This window comes from Hypanus sabinus, chromosome 11, assembly GCF_030144855.1.
Source record: "Hypanus sabinus isolate sHypSab1 chromosome 11, sHypSab1.hap1, whole genome shotgun sequence".
NCBI lineage: Eukaryota > Metazoa > Chordata > Chondrichthyes > Myliobatiformes > Dasyatidae > Hypanus > Hypanus sabinus.
This window is the reverse complement of record NC_082716.1, coordinates 68378600-68397082: the sequence shown is the minus strand read 5'-3', so window position 1 is coordinate 68397082 and position 18483 is coordinate 68378600. Positions and strand designations below refer to the sequence as shown.

At 39.2% G+C, this 18483-nt stretch overlaps 1 protein-coding gene across 3 annotated transcripts in view; it reads right to left on the bottom strand.

The window, feature by feature from the left end:
* Positions 1–2525: 2525 nt before the first annotated feature.
* Positions 2526–18483, bottom strand: part of dbt (dihydrolipoamide branched chain transacylase E2) — a 47948-nt gene continuing 31990 nt past the window's right edge. For 2 of the 3 annotated variants that reach the window (XM_059984638.1, XM_059984639.1), the window contains 7 exons: positions 17588–17715; positions 15831–16059; positions 13975–14141; positions 11946–12023; positions 10467–10658; positions 4338–4409; positions 2526–3450 (listed from right to left, as the gene is read on the bottom strand). In XM_059984638.1, the coding sequence (XP_059840621.1) occupies positions 3283–3450; positions 4338–4409; positions 10467–10658; positions 11946–12023; positions 13975–14141; positions 15831–16059; positions 17588–17715 (1034 nt within the window). In that variant the 3' untranslated portion in view covers positions 2526–3282. Of the gene's footprint in view, positions 3451–4337; positions 4410–8755; positions 8835–10466; positions 10659–11945; positions 12024–13974; positions 14142–15830; positions 16060–17587; positions 17716–18483 lie in introns of all 3 variants that reach the window. The other variant, XR_009514801.1, reaches the window with a different exon arrangement.

The following is an 18483-nucleotide window of genomic DNA, read 5'->3' as shown; positions in this document are numbered from 1 at the left end:
ATTATCCATGTCTCTATTATCCCTTGTCCACTCGCCCCTCCCCAATTACCTCTATCCTGGCATTTATCCCGATAAGTAGCACAAGTGCTACACCTTTCTTTTCGCCTCCACCCTCACCATCATTCAGTACCCAAATAGTTACTCCAGGTGAGGCAACCTGCAAATCTGGGGTCCGTTTCGTTAAGCACCTTTGCTCCATCCGCAACAACAGGTGGAATAACCCAGTGGCCACCTATTTTAATTCTACTTCCCATTCCCATTTCACCATGTCAGTTTATGGCCCTCTACTGCCATGATACAACAAACATCGTTTTCTCTAACTTCTGGTAATTTCTTCCCCCACCATTTCTCTTTTTGCATTTCCCATTCTGGCTCCCCGTTACTCTTTTCTCCTCCTTACCTGCCCTTTACCTCCCTCGGGAATCCCTCCTTCCCATTCTCCTATGGTCCACTCTGCCTCCCATCAGATTCTTTGTTCTTCAGCCCCAGCCTCTTACTCTCCCTACCTTCCCCCTCACCTGGTTTCACTTATCACCAGCCACCTTGCACTCCAACCTCTCAACCCACCATCTTGTTCTGGCTTCTCCCCCCTTCCTTTCCAGTCTTGATAAAGGGATTTGAGAGGGGGAGAGAGAGAGAGGGGGGGAGGGAGAGGGGAGGAGGGAAAGGGGGAGAAGAGAGAGAGGGGGAGGAGAGAGAGGGGGGAGGAGAGAGAGGGGGGAGGAGAGAGAGGGGGGAGGAGAGAGAGGGGGGAGGAGAGAGAGGGGGGAGGAGAGAGAGGGGGAGGAGAGAGAGGGGGAGGAGAGAGAGGGGGAGGAGAGAGAGGGAGAGGAGAGAGAGGGGGAGGAGAGAGGGGGAGGAGAGAGGGGGAGGAGAGAGGGGAGGAGAGAGGGGAGGAGAGGGGGGAGGAGAGAGAGGGGGAGGAGAGAGAGGGGGGAGGAGAGAGAGGGGGAGAGAGAGGGAGGAGAGAGAGGGGGAGGGGAGGGGGAGAGAGAGGGGATGAGAGAGAGGGGAGGAGAGAGAGAGAAAGAGGGGGGGAAGAGAGAGGAGGGGAGGGGGAGAGGGTGTGTGTGTGTGTGTTTCACAATCTCACTGAATGGCAGAGCCAAGCTGAAGGGCTATATATCCTATACCTGTTCAATATTTTCATTTGGTGCATTGTTCTCAAGTCTCCATTAGAATGCAATTTAGCTACATTAACCATACTCAATTCTTTTAACATCACTATTTCATTCCAATCACCTTTTCCCTCATTCTTTAATATTCAAGGGAATAATGTTATCTGTTATTAACAACTGAATGATGATTCTACCCTTTGTTCACCAAATCCTTGAGGCAAAGGCAAATATTTTATGTTTCAATGAAAAAATATTGACCTGAAATCCTGTTCATCTCACGAATAATGCGACCTGAGCTGTAGAGTGTTCCCACCACTTCACTTTTATTTTAGAAGTCCAACATCTGCAGTATTTTGTTTTAGATTCTATTATCATTTTGGTTGGACATTTAAGAAATACAAGTATTGAACAGGATTATAAATATATGGTAAAAAATGATATTAATAAAGGAAAAAAGGGTTCCAAATGCTGAATAGTCTTTTTCTGACTCTACTCCTAATGTAGATTTATTGACCTGTAATGCACTGTCTTAAGGATGGTGGACACAGAACAACTTCCAAGGATTTAGATAAATACCTGAAAATAAGAATAATGCAGTATTTTGATATTAACAAAGAGCTTGCAAAGATGTAACAAACTAAACAGTTTTCTCCTGTGCTGTCATTGCTAAGAGATCAGACTGAGGACCCTGCAACAATCATATGGACCCCTTCTGCAGGGTTTTCTAGCTGCTTGATTCAGGGGCTCAACGTAACGATGGGGACTTCAGGCATGTAAAGCAGCCAAATGACGATTTAAAATGATTCTCATTCTTTCCCTGTTCTCCTTCAAAGTATGGATGGTGTTATCAAATAAAACCAGGAAAGAAGGCAGCCAAAGAGGAAATGGGGTCTAATTGGCAAAAAGATTCAGTTAATTGCAGATAATTCATAATTTGGATAATATAAATATCTACATCATTTTATCTGTAAGATGGCAGTGATAATTTTATATTTATGAACATTGCATCAAATTATTTAGTTACAGAATTCATAACCCAGCAGCTAAACATGAACCATGGCACATAAAAAACATGCATATCTATTATTCAGCTGAAACCATGTACAAATAGATGATAATAAGTTGTCTTCAATACTGGAAACAGGACACAGATCAAAACAAGTTACTGACAAGTTTTCAAGCCAACATGCAAACACGTAGTGCATGAGCTGCTACTCATTTGAACCAGTGAAATGGGGAAGGTTGATTACACCAGAAACCAAGCCCCAGTGGAAAGAAATCCAAGTTTATAACAATGATCTCCCTTTCAAAAGGCGATCATTAACAGTAAAAATTATAAATACGTATTCTTCTAGTCTTGAGCAAAACAAAATACTACAAATGAAAATGACAAGAAAAATACCTTCAAATGGTATTTCACAGTAAATATTTATTACAACTAACCTTATAGAGAACACTTATAGAGATATTATGCACATGATCTTTGGACCTTTTTAAAATTCAAGTTGGAATATTTAGTGTTTTTCATGTCATAAAAACCTGGAAACAATCTGGTTAATAACACTATATTAATTGTTGGAGTACCATATAAATGTTTCCTCCTAAATTTAAAACTGCAGTTATTAACTTATACAGCAATGTAGATGATTAAGAATATGGTTCTGTATACAGTATTTCTAATAGTTCATAATCTGTTGTAAAACTGTGCAGTGGATAACTTTTGCATCCATTATGTAACAGAAGTTTTCTGAAAGCTTACAGAAGTTTTTAGTGCTCAAGAATCAATCACCAGACAATAAATTGTTTCTACTGAATCATAGTCTTTGTTTATGCACTTAAAACATTGTCAATGTTCCACAATGACTTACTCATTTTTTTTTTCTGTTTGGGGTTCAAGTCTCTGAAGGGGAAGAGGTATGTCGAGGACTTCAAAGAGGTTGTAACTGTAACCAGTATTCACGATAAATCTTACCTTCCACCATTTAGTATTAATGAAATAACTCTAACCTACCATCTACAGAACACCATATGGTTTAGACATATTACTGTTTAGAATACAAAACATTACAGAGAAGATTGCAACAGCATTTAATTATATGTGAATTATACCCAATGCCCTTTCCTTGAAGCTATGTCATAAGTGCTGTGCATTAATCACCTCTATTTACTTTAGGTCTAGCAGCATCAACGCAGGGTTCTCCAAGTAAGATTTCCAAAGATTTGAAAAGCGAGCCATTGTGGCTCCATCAATAATCCGGTGATCAGCTGACCAGCTAACATTCATAATCTGAGCCTGGATTATTTCACCTTTGTCATTGAATCTGGGGAGAACCTAAAGAGTAACACAAAGTCAGAAATTTAGATAAGATGGCAGGAAAAGTGGAACATGAATAAGATTTCGCACCTGTGAACAGCCTCTGATGCACAGCATCAGATCCTTTGGCTTGCCAGGCCCTATATCATTTCTGCTTCACTCTCCTGAGTCAGCATTGCCTTTAAAATTTTACAATCACCTCAGTTAATCACTTTTGTCCATTCCTTAGACATCCGCCCTTCACTCCATCCATCCCCTGCATGTCGCTCACCCTTTATGTTCTGTTAGGCTGCCTCTTTTCAGGTCTGCTTGTACTCCAGTTTGCCAGATCCACTCAGGATCATCTTTCCACCTCTGAGTTTCTCCTTGATATTTACTATCTCTCTGGCCTACTTAGTCCAACTCATGTTTTGCTCTGCTTTCTTAGCCTGTTTAAGCTTCACCCTACCATGAGCTTGTCACCCTGCACATCTTCACACTGCAATCACTCAGAAGCCAAATACTGTTGTGTATTCCTTGATTATTTGCCCCTTTGCTTTGCCCATCCCTTCTCCTGGTTCACCCTGCACAAGCCACCGGTCATCAACCTTTCAGGTCCACTCGAACTTCACCCTGCCAGATTTGCTCAGTGTGCCAGATCCACTTGTGGTCACCTTGCACCTCTTCACATTTTGTGGCCTACTTTCAATCACTCTGCCATGGATTACAACCGTACATTGATTGGTTAGCTTTCCCTTCCTTCTGTCCGTTCCTGCTCCTAGTTTACCAACAAGGTAATTTACCCTTTCAGATCTGTTTGAACTCCAATCTACTGTCTCTCCTTCAGGTCCACTTGGGCCCCACCCTAGCATTTCACTTTCAGATCCACTTGAACCTGAAATAATGATAACTGCTTTGATACGTACCTGTATCTTTCCAACTGCTCCAATAGCTACTTCTGGAGGTAGTATAACAGGTTTAGCATAGGTGCCACCAATCTACAAACAGACAAATACTATACATTAATGATTTCTGGTGTATCCAGCACCTTACTTTAACAGCTAAATAAAATGAATTTCAATTGTCAGCTTTACTGCAAAATATTAATTGTTCTCCCAACTAGCAAAAAGCAAATGTTGGGTAAGCACAAGGCATGTGACTACAGTACCTTCTGTGTGGGTTGTGTATACAATACTGTAGTGTACGCTCACTTGCTCAAGACATCCATATTCTTGATTTAGAAACACAAAATGCTGGCAGAACTCAGCAGGCCAGACAACATCTATGGGAGGAGGTAGTGACAACGTTTTGGGCTGAAACCCTTCATCAGGAGGGTCCTGTCTCCTGATGAAGGGTTTCGGCCCGAAACATTGTCACTACCTCCTCCCATAGATGCTGTCTGACCTGCTGAGTTCTGCCAGCATTTTGTGTTTTTATTCATTTCCAGCATCTGCAGATTCAATCGTGTTGCCATATTCTTGCTTTAGTTAGCTTGTGACACAGTAATCATATTTTTTTTAGTTTTTCAGCAACTCAGCCAACATTGTACCAAGTCATAACGTGATACAGTAAATACAAGTTTGCAATTTTACCTTTGCACTGTACTGCTGCCACAAAACAAATTTCACATTTAAGACAATGATGATAACCCCGATTCTGATTATGACTCTAATCAAGCTGATGAAATCCCGTACATTATATTAACTCAATCACAAAAACTTTTGTTTTCACCTTTTCCCAATTTCACCTGAACATCAATTTTGTTCCGCTTTCTTTAAATGTCACCTAACTTGTGTTTCCAGCATTTTCTGTTTTTATTTTAGATTTCCATCAATTTTTGACTTCTTTTCACCAAAACTCAAGTTGTCTGAGAGATGAAAAGTAAACATACAAGAACCCAGACGGTCTCACAATATGAGTCATGCCTAGATGGTTGGACGGCACGGTGGCACAGCAATTAGCACAACACTTCGCTGTGTCAGCAATGTGGGTTCAATTCCCACCGCAGTCTGTAAGGAGCTTGTAAGCTCTCCCTTATACAACGTGGCTTTCCACCAGGTTCTCCAGTTTCCTCACACATTCTAAAGGTGTATGTGTTAGTAGGTTAATTGGTCACATGGATGTAATTGGGTGGCATGGGATTTTTGGGCCAGCGACCTGTTATCCTAGTCTGCATCCTAGGGTACTAAAGGAGGTGGCCCTGGAAATTGTGGATGCATTGATAATCATTTTCCAATGTTCCTTAGATTCAGGATCAGTTCCTGAGGATTGGAGAATGGCTAATGTTATCCCACTTTTTAAGAAAGGAGGGAAGGAGAAAACAGTGAACTATCGACCTGTCAGCCTGACATCGGTGGTGGGGAAGATGCTAGAGTCCATTATTAAGGATGAAATAGTGGCATATCTAGATAGCAGTGATAGGATTGGGCCGAGCCAGCATGGATTTACCAAGGGTAAATCATGCTTGACTAATCTGTTGGGAGTTTTTCGAGGATGTAACCAGGAAGTTAGACGGGGGAGATCCAGTGGATGTAGTGTACCTTGATTTTCAGAAGGCATTTGATAAGGTCCCACATAGGAGATTGGTGGGTAAAATCAAAGCTCAGGGCATCGGGGGGAAGACACTGACATGGATAGAAAACTGGTTGGCAGATAGAAAGCAAAGGGTAGCGGAGAATGGGTGTTTCTCGGAATGGCAGGTGGTGACTAGTGGGGTGCCACAGGGCTCGGTATTGGGACCACAGCTGTTTACAATTTACGTCAACGATTTAGATGAAGGCATTGAGAATAACATCAGCAAATTTGCTGATGATACTAAGCTGGGTGGCAGTGTGACATGTGATGAGGATGTTAGGAGAATTCAGGGTGACTTGGTGAGTGAATGGGCATATACTTGGCAGATGATGTTTAATGTGAATAAGTGTGAAGTTATCCACTTTGGGAGTAAGAACAGGAAGGCAGATTATTATCTGAATGGTGTAGAGTTAGGTAAGGGAGAAATACAAAGAGATCTAGGAGTCCTTGTTCACCAGTCACTGAAGGTGAATGAGCAAGTGCAGCAGGCAGTGAAGAAGGCTAATGGAATGTTGGCCTTTATTACAAAGGGAATTGAGTACAAGAGCGAGGAAATCCTCTTGCACTTGTACAGAGCCCTGGTGAGACCACACCTGGAGTATTGGTTTTGGTACAGTTTTGGTCTCCAGGGTTAAGGAAGGACATCTTGGCTGTAGAGGAAGTACAGCGTAGATTCACGAGGTTAAGTCCTGGGATGTCTGGACTGTCTTACGCAGAGAGGTTAGAGAGACTGGGCCTGTACACGCTGGAATTAAGGAGATTGAGAGGGGATCTGATTGAAACATATGATTATTAAGGGATTGGACAAGATAGAGGCAGGAAATATGTTCCAGATGCTGGGAGAGTCCAGTACCAGAGGGCATGGTTTGAGAACGAGGGGTAGGTCATTTAGGACAGAGTTAAGGAAAAACCTCTCCCAGAGAGTTGTGGGGGTCTGGAATGTACTGCCTCGGAAGGTAGTGGAGGCCAATTCTCTGGATGCTTTCAAGAAGGAGCTAGATAGGTATCTTATGGATAGGGGAATCAAGGGATATGGGGACAAGGCAGGAACTGGGTATTGATAGTAGATGATCAGCCATGATCTCAGAATGGCGGTGCAGGCTCGAAAGGCCGAATGGTCTACTTCTGCGTCTATTGTCTATTATCATGCTATTTCTGTAAGAATTCAAATAACAGGGCTTCAAACTTGGTTCAAATTTGAATGGCGATTAAGCAGAGAATCAATTTGCTGAAAGTAACTCTATAGAGTAAATGGAGTCATATCAGTAGTGAAAGAAGAACTGATCAGAACCAAAAAAAACACACTTCATTTTGACTACAGGCAAATGGGATTTGTTTCAGTTGGCATCAAGGCCAGCAAACATGGACCGAAGACCTGTGCTGTACTGTTACAGGTTCTCTAACAATTTGTCTGTAAAACATTTATGCTGTATCAAATTTATAAACAGTCAAAAAGAACTGATGCTAACAGTTTTAATTAATCATTCACTTATACTGGAGTTGAAATTCAGTGTTTTCATAAAGAGTACAAAAAACATTTCATTTACTACTTTCCCAGTGTTTACACATACCAGGCTGAACAAATCTTGAAATACTCAAAATGCTATGTTACAGATAAAAGAACATAGCTAAATTTTATTGCAATTAAAACAATACATTTGGCTAACAACTACTTAATCAAGTCCCTTTATTCTTGCACATCAGGATGCAAAACATTTAAAAGATTCCAACTGTCCAATAATACACTGGGAGTCATTCCTCGAGACAACAACAACAAAATTTAAACCCCACTCGTTTCCTTTTCATCTATAATGAAGACTCAATGTCTGATCATGACATCTGAGTAAAACTTAGTTTGATGTTTAGCATGCAACAATAAATCACCTTTAAGAATATATATGAACATAGAATATTACAGCACAGAACAGCCCTTTGGCTCATGATACTGTGCCAACCTTTAAACCCACTCTAAGATCAATCTAACTCTTCTCTCCTCCATAGCTCTCAATTTTTCTATTTATGTGCCTATTTAAGAATTTCTTTAATGTCCCTAATGTATCGGCCTCTTCACCACCCCTGACAGTGCATTCCATGCGCCCACCACTCTGTGTAAAAAAACTTCTCCAACACCTCCCCTATACTTCCCTCCAATCTACAAAAAGCATGCCCCCTTGTACAGTTGGCCCCCCTTATCCGCGGGGGATTGGTTCCAAGACCCCCCGCAGATACCAAAAAACACGGATGCTAAAGTTCCTTATTTAACCCGGATTAGTGCGGTGGTCGTTAGGACCCAGCAGAACCCCCGACATTATTTAACATGTCTCAGTGCAGTAGACATTAGGACTTGACAGTGCTGCTCTGAATCCGCAGTGTTTCTGTTCATGAAAATAATCACGATCGCGTTTGAAAATAAAGTGGAAGTAATAAAGCAATCGGAAAGAGGTGAAACGCCATCGGTCATTGGAAAAGTGTTAGGCTACAATCGGTCAACGATCGGAACAATTTTAATGGAGCATGTGAAAGGCACTGCCCCGATGAAAGCTACAATTATTACTAAGCAACGCAGTGGTTTAATTATTGAAATAGTATGTTTCTTAAGTGTTTTATATGCATAGAAAGGTAAAATATGCACTATATACTACCCGGGGACTGCCTGTACATTTAAGTCATTTCTAGACTACTTATAATAACTAACACAATGTAAATGCTATGTAAATAGTTGTTATACTGTATTGTTTAGGGAATAATGACAAGAAAAAATAGTCTGTACATGCTCAAACAACGAGTGCTGGAGAGAGAACTTCCGGGTTTTCCTGATCCGTAGTTGGTTGAATCCACGCATGCCGAATCTGTGGATAAGGAGGGCCGACTGTATTAGCCATTTCTGCCTGGGAAAAAATCTCCGGTTATCCACTTGATCTGTACCTCTTATCATCTTGTACACTTTTTCGAGTCACCCCTCATCCTCCTTCGCTCCAAAGAGAAAAGGCCTAGCTTGCTCAACCTACCTTCATAAGAAATGCCCTCTAGATATAGCTTTGTGTCATATGAAGTTTTGAGTGAACAATCTTCAGTGATTTTTAGATTTTCTTTGAAAAGAGTGTTGTTAGCATAAAACAAAAGAACATTTTCCAATCAATTCAAAGTAAATCAGAAGAGGGCAAGGAACAGGATAAAAGATATGTCACATGCAAACCAGAAGGATACCGCCTTTTCAGACCAATGAACATGGAAACCAAAGTGAAATTTGTTCCTTTGATATTTCAGAAAAAAGAGGTGGGCAGTGATGATTAGAAATAAAACTGATGCTGTTTACACTGCTTTGTTCTGAAGTGGTAACTTCAAATTAGTACTGATGCAAGTCTAGAACTCAATGGTGTCACAGTGTATTGGCACATGTCCTAAATTTTGTTTTAATTCAATTACAAGTTACAAAAATCAATTTCTCTAATGTAATGAAGCAGTTAAACTCTTGTATTTTCCCTCTGAACCCTTTATAAACTAGTATCCCACAGCGCACATCAATATTGTGTTACTCTGTAACTGAGAGAATATAACTCAGCGTTTGTTAATCCTTATTTGAATTAGAATTCAAATACCCAATCTTGCTTCATGTATGTGATGAAATTATTGCGTGTAGCCGGAGGCAACTCTGCAAAACACAAGTCTCCTATGAAGGTGGAATATACACAAAGCAGGAAAAATTCTGACTATAGGACATACATGAAGAATATCTAATTTTGATACTTCAGAACCAATATTGAACAGGTTGAATGGTGTCACAAAATAATCTTATACTCAACGTCAGCAAGACCAAGGAAATGATTTTGAATTTAGGAAGGGAAGTCAAGAGAAAACACGCCAGTCCTCATTTAGGGGTCAGCGGTAGAAAGGATGAGCAGTTTCTAATTCCTGGCATCCACATCAAAGAGGATCTATCCTCGGCCTAAGACATTGATGTAATCAAAAGGGGCACACCAGCAGATCTACTTCATTAGGAGCTTGAGGTTTTAAATGTCGCCAAAGGCTCTTGCAAATTTGGACAGCATTCCAAAAGGCTGCAGAGAGTTGTAGACTCAGCCAGTACGTCTTTGGTATAGCCAGTACAGCCCTTCCTGCCATCGAGGAATCTTCAAGAGGGGTGCCTCAAGAAACCAGCATTCACTATTGCTACCTTCTCCAATTAAGACATTACTACCATCACAGAAGGCATACAGGAGCCTGGAGACCCATGTTAATAAGGGATCCTTCCTCTGTCATCAGGCTTCTGAATGGTCTACCTTATTATTTGTCTTCTGTATTGTTATTTTTGTAATTTATATATTTATGGTAATTTAAGTTTTGCAGGGTACTGCTGCTGCAAAACAACAAGTTTCATAATGAGTCAATGTCAATAATCCTGATTTTGGGTAGAGGATCATTAAAAAATATACCCAAAGACATACTAGGAAATACTGGTAACATGATTGCACTTTACTGACCGTGCCAATGTTGGAGAGGGTGAATGTCCCTCCAGTAAGATCATTTGTTCCCAGTTGATTTGCTGAGCCCAGAGTAAGCAGTCGGTTTAATTCTGCTGCAATCTCAAAGACACTAAGAATCTGTACATTCTTAACTACTGGAACAATCAGACCTTGTTGTGTATCCATAGCAATGCCAATGTTATGGGAAGCCTGTCCAGAAAGACAAAAACAACTAAGATCAGCATTTCAAAAATTAGGAATACTATCTACATGTAATATGTTAAGATTTTCTTCATTGTAGGAAATTCATTTCTTTACAGCTATTAGTGAAATAAAGTTTAATGGCCAAGTATTGTTGAAACAGCTGAGTGAAAGTACTGTGTGGTAACACTAAAAGTTTCCCTCATCTAAATAATGTATAAAATCTGAAACCAAATGTGTGAGCTCAGAAAGAAAGTTACATGGGTAACAAGGTTACCATAATAACAAAAAGTCAAAACACGTTATGAAAGTACTTCATGTGCCAGAATGGAATTCAAGTGCAAAACTATTCACATTAAACAGCACAAATACTGATTTTAAATTATTTAACATTCTGGCTAAAACTACTTAAATCACAATTAGCTGTAATATTCAAATAAGATTTCAAGATATCTGCAAACATATTAATTCTCAAAGACCCACAATTGGTGAGGTGATAGCAGCTGACAATTAAGCTAGAGTCAAATGTGGTAGGCATGGATACAAGGGCATGACTAAACTCTTGGTTTACCATTAACTTGAAACAAAGCACAACAGCAGCATTTAATTAGATAGAATATCTTAGGGACATGCTATCTGATGCAAACATCAAATTTGCAATGTACTTTTCCCTGCAAGTGCTGCATGTCTCAATACAAACACATTGTCCAGATGAAGCTTTTGATCTCCCTCTTCCAATGTCAGCCTCACTCATTTTCATCTATAATTTAAAGTATCCTTTGCACAAGACTTCACAACATACAGAGGGAAAGGATATTCAGAAATCCATCCGTTGTTTAATTCTGCATGGTTTTGTTAGAAAGGAATCACTTAATCTAGCCACATTAACATAGTCAGATATAGCTGCAATAGACTTAACATTTCAAAGTTCAAAGTACATTTATTATCCAAGTATGAATACTATATATAACCGTGAGATTAGCCTCATACAGGCAGCCACAAAACAAAAGAAATCCAATAAAAAACATTAAAAAAAGATTGTGCAGAATAAAACCAAATCATGCAAACAACAAAAGTAAGCACATAACATTCAGAACTGATGTTCACAAGAGTGAGTCAACAGCCACGAAACCAGTTAACACTGCAGTTGATTCAGGAGTCTAATAATTGCAGGCCACAGCCTCAGTTCATCTTAACCACCATCTCAGTACAGGGCTAATAATGAAATTATATAACCCAGAAAAACACTCTGCATTACAGTATTTGTTTTTAAGCTTTCGTATAATGTAGTTATACCTTATAAGTTATAAACTGACAGTTTTCATCCAACGAAGCGTTTAAGACAGGATATTGTAGCAACCCCAAAGATGCTGCCTGTTGGAATAAAACACAGAATTTACAAGTTTTTTCCCACTAATAAAGCTTAATGAAATGTTTTATATTTCTCAAGATTTCTCTCAAATTTTCTTTTATTTTGTTTATCTTGGGGTCTGAGTCCATAGGATGCTCAAAGCAGCTGCGCAGGTTGACTCTGTGGTTAAGAAGGCATACAGTGCATTGGCCTTCATCAATCATGGAATTGAATTTAGGAGCCGAGAGGTAATATTACAGCTATATAGGACCCTGGTCAGACCCCACTTGGAGTACAGTACTCAGTTCTGGTCACCTCACTGCAGGAAGGATGTGGAAGCCATAGAAAGGGTACAGAGGAGATTTACAAGGATGTTGTAAACTAAGTTAGATATGGCCCTTGGGGCTAAAGGGATCAGGGGTATGGAGAGAAAGCAGGTACAGGGTTCTGAGTTGGATGATCAGCCATGATCATACTGAATGGCGGTGCAGGCTCGAAAGGTCGAATGGCCTACTCCTGCACCTATTGTCTATGCTTCTATGTTTTCATATTTCTATGTGTTGGCGCATGGCCTAGTGGGCAAGGTATCAGACTAGTAACCTGAAGGTCACTGGTTCGAGCCTCAGCTGAGGCAGCGTGTTTGTGGTCCTTGAGCAAAGCACAACACATTGCTCTGCGACGTCACCAGTGCCAAGCTGCATGGGTCCTAGTGCCCTTCCCTTGAACAACATCGGTGGCGTGGAGAGGGGTAGGCCTGCAGCTTGGGCAACTGCCGGTCTCCCATACAACCCTGCCCAGGCCTGTGCCCTGGAAGCTCCAGGCGCAGATCCATGGTCTCTCAAGACCGACGGATGCCACCATCATGTTTTCTATGTTTGTCTGTTGCCTGGATTGGGGAGCATGCCTTATGAGAATAGGTTGAGTGAACTGGGCCTTTTCTCTTTGGAGCAACAGAGGATGAGAGGTGACCTGATAGAGGTGTATAAGTTGATGAGAGGCATTGATTGTGTGTATAGTCAGAGGCCTTTTTCCCCAGGGCCGAAATGGTTGCTAAAAGAGGGCACAGGTTTAAGGTGCCGGGGAGTAGAAACAGAGGAGATGTCAGGGTTAAGTATTTTACTCAGAGAATGGTGAATACATGGAATGGGCTGCCGGCAACGGTGGTGGAGGCGGATATGATAGGGTCTTTTAAGAGACTTTTGAATAGGTACATGGAGCGTAGAAAAAGAGAGGACTATGGGTAAGCCTAGTAATTTCTAAGGTTGGGACATGTCTGGCACAACTTTGTGGGCTGAAAGGCCTGTATTGTGCTGTAGGTTTTCTATGATTCTATCACTGGTTTCATAATTTTATGTACCTGTATCATTACTTTTTTATATGACATAGTATAATAATAATTTTACTACTATTAATCTGGATGAAATAACTTGAAATATGTTACCAATCACGAGATCTCCTGTTGAATTGTAAATACTATAAGAGGACATGCGACCTATAATTTTCTGAGTATTTATCACCCAAATTTGCTGTAGAAGTATTTTTTATTCAAGTAATGTGAAAATATGCTTGCAGACACTGGCTGGTATTGGGTGAACAAAATATTTTAATTCATTCTCTAAACAACCTTTTAGTATTGAAAAAATTATTCATCCAGAGAAAATAAGTAACACCTGAAGCATACTACAGATAACCAGGGAACAGGAGCATCAACTTTTTTGATAGATCAAAAACTTTAGCCACTGGAAAAACAAGAAAAATTTAAAAAAGCTTAAGAATACAGATACATCCCTGACAAACTAATGGACCATCTATCATTTACCAACAGTTGTTAAGACCAACCGCTTCATTAAGTAGCCCCACATGACTGAAAGTTAAATGACAGAGCAGAAGGGCATCACCTAATTTATGTAGCAGTTTTAAAGAAGTGACCAACAGATATTTTAATTTTGATCAAAATAATACTGTTTTGCTCACCTTTATAAAGAATGGCATGTATGAAAGTTTGATGCCTCTATCTTCAGTTACAGCTTTCAGTTCTTTTCGCAGTTTTACAAGGTTAGTTAAATCTACTTCATCACAGTAGCCAAAATGAGGAATTTTCAGTGCAACAGACATTGTTTTTACCATAGCCTTCCGGATCCCTGTGATTAAAAAAAACACATTCCAAGTGTTTGCTCACTATTTAATTTTGCAACATTCTGCATACAACTGAGAAGAAGTGCAAAACTTTTCAAAGAATCTTAATTTAACTGGAAGATATGGATTTTCAGAGATGGGATGCACTTAGTTTGTCTGTTGGCTGCAGTTTACACAGTCTTCTGCACATTCTGCCCTTCTATCTTTTCTAATCTTTCCAGACCCGCTTATCAGTCAGCAGGGAGAACATCACATTGTTTTTGACCTGGCTGCTTGAAAGCCTAATTATCTTGAATGGATTTTTTTTCCCAAAACTTTCTGGAAAGAAGTGGGGACGGAGGAGCACATACCTCAAAGAGTTAAAAAAAACGAATAATTTATTAAAACTGAATAAAATCAAACCTAGTCAACATGGTTTTATGAAAGCAAAATCATGTTAGATAAACATGCTCTAATTATGAGTACATGACATGGAGAACTGATTCATATGTAGTATATTTAGATTTCCAAAATGCAGTTAACATGGTGCCACACAAGAGGCTGGTGCATCAATTAAGAGCCAAAGGTACTGGAGGAAGTGTGTTAGCATGAATTGAAGCAAGTTGCTACATGGAAGATAAAGAGTTGTAATAAATGGGTCCTTTGCAGGCTGGATTGATGTAATTAGGGGAGCATTCTAGCAAATTCTAGCTCTCAGTTGTTTGCTGTTTTTGTTGATGACCTGGAGGAAGAAACAAAATGCATGTTTCGCAAGCTTTCCAATGATATAACATTTCAAGGGCATTGTGTGATAAAGGCATAGTAATTCTGTACTGGGATACAGATCAAGGTAGTGAGTTGAAACCCTGGCATATGGAATTTAATGTGGGGGGAGTATGAAGTCATGCAAAAGGTGAATATCTAAATAAAGATTCTGCAAGTAAGTTTAGTGGGATCTAAGTTTTCTAATTCCTAAATTATAAAATGCTAGCAGCACGGACTAGCAAGTACGTAAGAAAGCAAACAGCATTTTGTTCTTTCTTGGAGTTTAAGAAAAGATACATTTGGTACAGTTGTAAGAAGTATAGCCAAGGATACAATTGAAATATTGTTCAGTTTTTTTATCTTTCTTTCCTAATGGATTTGATAGAATTCTGGGATGCCCAAAGGAGGTTTACTAGGCTAATTCCTGGGGCATAATCATTGTATCCCTTAGAGTTTATTAGAATAAGGGGTGACCTTATACAAACATACAAAGATCCTAAGGGAGGTTGACAGGTTAGTTGAGACATTCCCACTGGTGGGAGACAGAACACAAAGGGACATAGCAACAAAATAAAGGATCAGTCATTTACAACTGAGGTGCTTTAAAGATATTTTCTCTGAGATGATAGTAAATCTCTGGAATTCTCTGCCACCGAGGGTGGTGACAGACAGATCATTAGATATATTTAAGGAGGAAGCAGATAAATATTTGAAACATTCAGGAATTGAGTGCCATGGGAAACTGGCATGGAAGAGTTGAGGCCAGCATAGATTAGTGATAGTTATACTGAATGGAAGGGCAAACTGGAGGGATCTGTTGGCTGACTGCAGCACCTTTTTTCCTTGTGTTCTTAGGTACCTCAAAAAGAAAACAAACCTTCAATAATTGCATCTGTTAAGATAAAAATAATGTGCAGAAATGAAATTTTGAGCGATCTGAAGTAGTTTACCTTTAACTGGCTCAGTTCTATCTTTATCCATAAATGGTATTTTTGGAGTTATTGGTTTGGGTACAGTAGGTGCTCCTTTAGCTGTGGGTGAGGTTGGCTCTGGTGGAGGTGGAACAATCTCAGGAGAAGGTGGTAATATAGCACCAGTTTGCTTAGCCAAGTAGTTCAGTATATCTTCTTTGAGAATTCTTTCATCCTTTCCAGTTCCTACAACTTCACTAAGTTTAATCTGCATAAAGAACACACTGTTTCAGGAACAATGTTACATTCAAGTCAGAATAAGTTACCATGTGGGCAGTATATTTCAAAAGTTTTAATCACAGAGGAAATTAATTTGAACCCCACAACCCCTCAGCAACGTAAATTATATGCAAAATGTTTATTGGATTGTTTTCATGCATCTTGCCACAGCTGAGAGATTGATGGTGGCATTGCAGCAGACTACCATTCAAACCTTTTTGATGTAATTGTGCATCAGACAAGATCTCTGTAATAACCAGTCTACAGCGTTTGTCTCATTTACAGCAAAGTCTGAATGACAGAAGTTCTTACCATTCAAACTCCTAGTATCTAAACAGTTGCATTCTGCTCTTTAGGTCCACAACTAAAATTGAACACTTTCTTTGGGAAAATGCTAAAAGGGAAAACCAAAGTGGTGCAAGTCTGATGTGGAGAAGCCCATCTCATCAATTAGTCAATGAGTATGACCAATTGAGGTGATGAGAGAAATGCTTTTTGCTACCCTTTCAGTAAAGTGAAAAAATACACTAGTTTAGAATACCATCTAGATTTACATCTTTCAAAAACATAACCAGATGTCAAGGTACTTCATTTAATAAAAAAAACTGGATGATTCAATATGAATCCCTGGAAATTTATTCTGATAGCAAGAGAAAACTGCCAAACTATATACCTCTCTTAGACCAAAAATATAACCATCATGTTCAAAGATAGAATAAAAATTGGGAAATAAAACACTAGAATATGCTTCAATGATTTTTTTAAATGCAAGTGCTACAAATATGAAAATGAAGTTAGTAAGTCTAAATGCACAGGCTTGGAATCTGTAAACAGAACAGCTAATTTTGACATTTAAGGTGTATCCCCATCATATAAATTGAAGAGTGTACGGATGCAAAATCAGACAGAAGTTAGGTGAACCTGTCTGTGAATCCAGCATTTTGTTTTTACTGCTCTAATGCAAGTAGACTGAGCATTTATTCAAGGCTGCTAAAACGCAGTTGAAATTACAAAGAAACACCAAGCATCTGTCACTATGCAATAGAAGCTGAATAAATCCAGGAGATTTACAAGCACTGAGAACCATTTGAGAACAATAACAAACTGTAAATCACATCAATTACATTGTATAAAAATATCAGATAAGCTGGACTATTTGAGCAAGAACACAAAGAGCATTGTTTGAATTTGTTGAATGTGCAGTATCTTCTCAAACAGTCGCACCACAAATACGTCAAATCTTTCAGTGCCCCGGTAATATTTGCATTGTTAATGTATATCTGTAGGGTGAGTTTTCTTTTGTAGCAGTTGAGCATTACTGGCAAATAACTTTATATACATAATATACCAAATTAAATGAAAAACTTTTTGTTGCTTCACAGGAACCTGATAACCTTTCAAAATAGATTTGTCATTTTATTTCAATAACAAATGCAAATCAGACTTTCAGGGGCTGATAAATGGAGACTGTTAGATAAACAAATACCTACCCATCAACAGAACACATTGTAACTTACATTGTTTTCCATGGCAAGCCGGCGCACAGCAGGTGTTGCTAGTCTTTTCTGCCCTTTTATCTCTTGGTGCGTATGTTCCTCATTCAACACCGCAGGTGCTTCAACAACATCTTGTTCTGGAACAACAGCTATGGCAGAAGCATGGGGAAGTTAATCACACTCACTTTTGCTAAATTGCAGAATACTAACTTCAAAAGTTTTGCCATTTTATGTTCTGAACATAGCTGAGCAATCCTTTTTTAAAATTCATTTTATTTATTTATTTTTCTATTGAAGTTCATCATCAAACAAACATTTCCATAAGACGTATTTCAGACATTGTACATATATATCATATAATCATTTATATCACAAATCTCCACAAAGAATTTATCTGGGGTATACACTTACAAAAAAGAGCGGAAAGAAAAAACAAGCAAAAGGAAAGAACTATGTACAAATAGGGAGTGAAGTGAAAAAATAGGGAGTGATCTTTCTTTTAACAACATATTCATTGATTTGTGAGAATAAAATCAGGCCTATGAGGCATTCTGTACAAACGTTTGTAGTTAAACCATTTTTCCCAGTATAAATCAAATTGTTCCAGCTAATGATTAACAGATGCTGTTATCTTCTCCATTTTGTAAATGTCCATTGTAATTTCCATCCATCTATTTAAAGTTGGGCTCTCCTGTGATAACCATTTCCTAGTAAGAGTCTTTTTACCGCCACCAACAGTATATTCATTAAATATTTATCTCTTTTCAACCATTCTTGAGGTATATATCCAAAATATATGGTCTTACTCTCTAAGGGTATTTCACATTTAAAGATGTCTTGTAGGGCATTGTGTATCCCCCATCCAACAGTTTTTGATAATAGGGCAGTCCCAAAAAATATCATAATGATTTGCATTT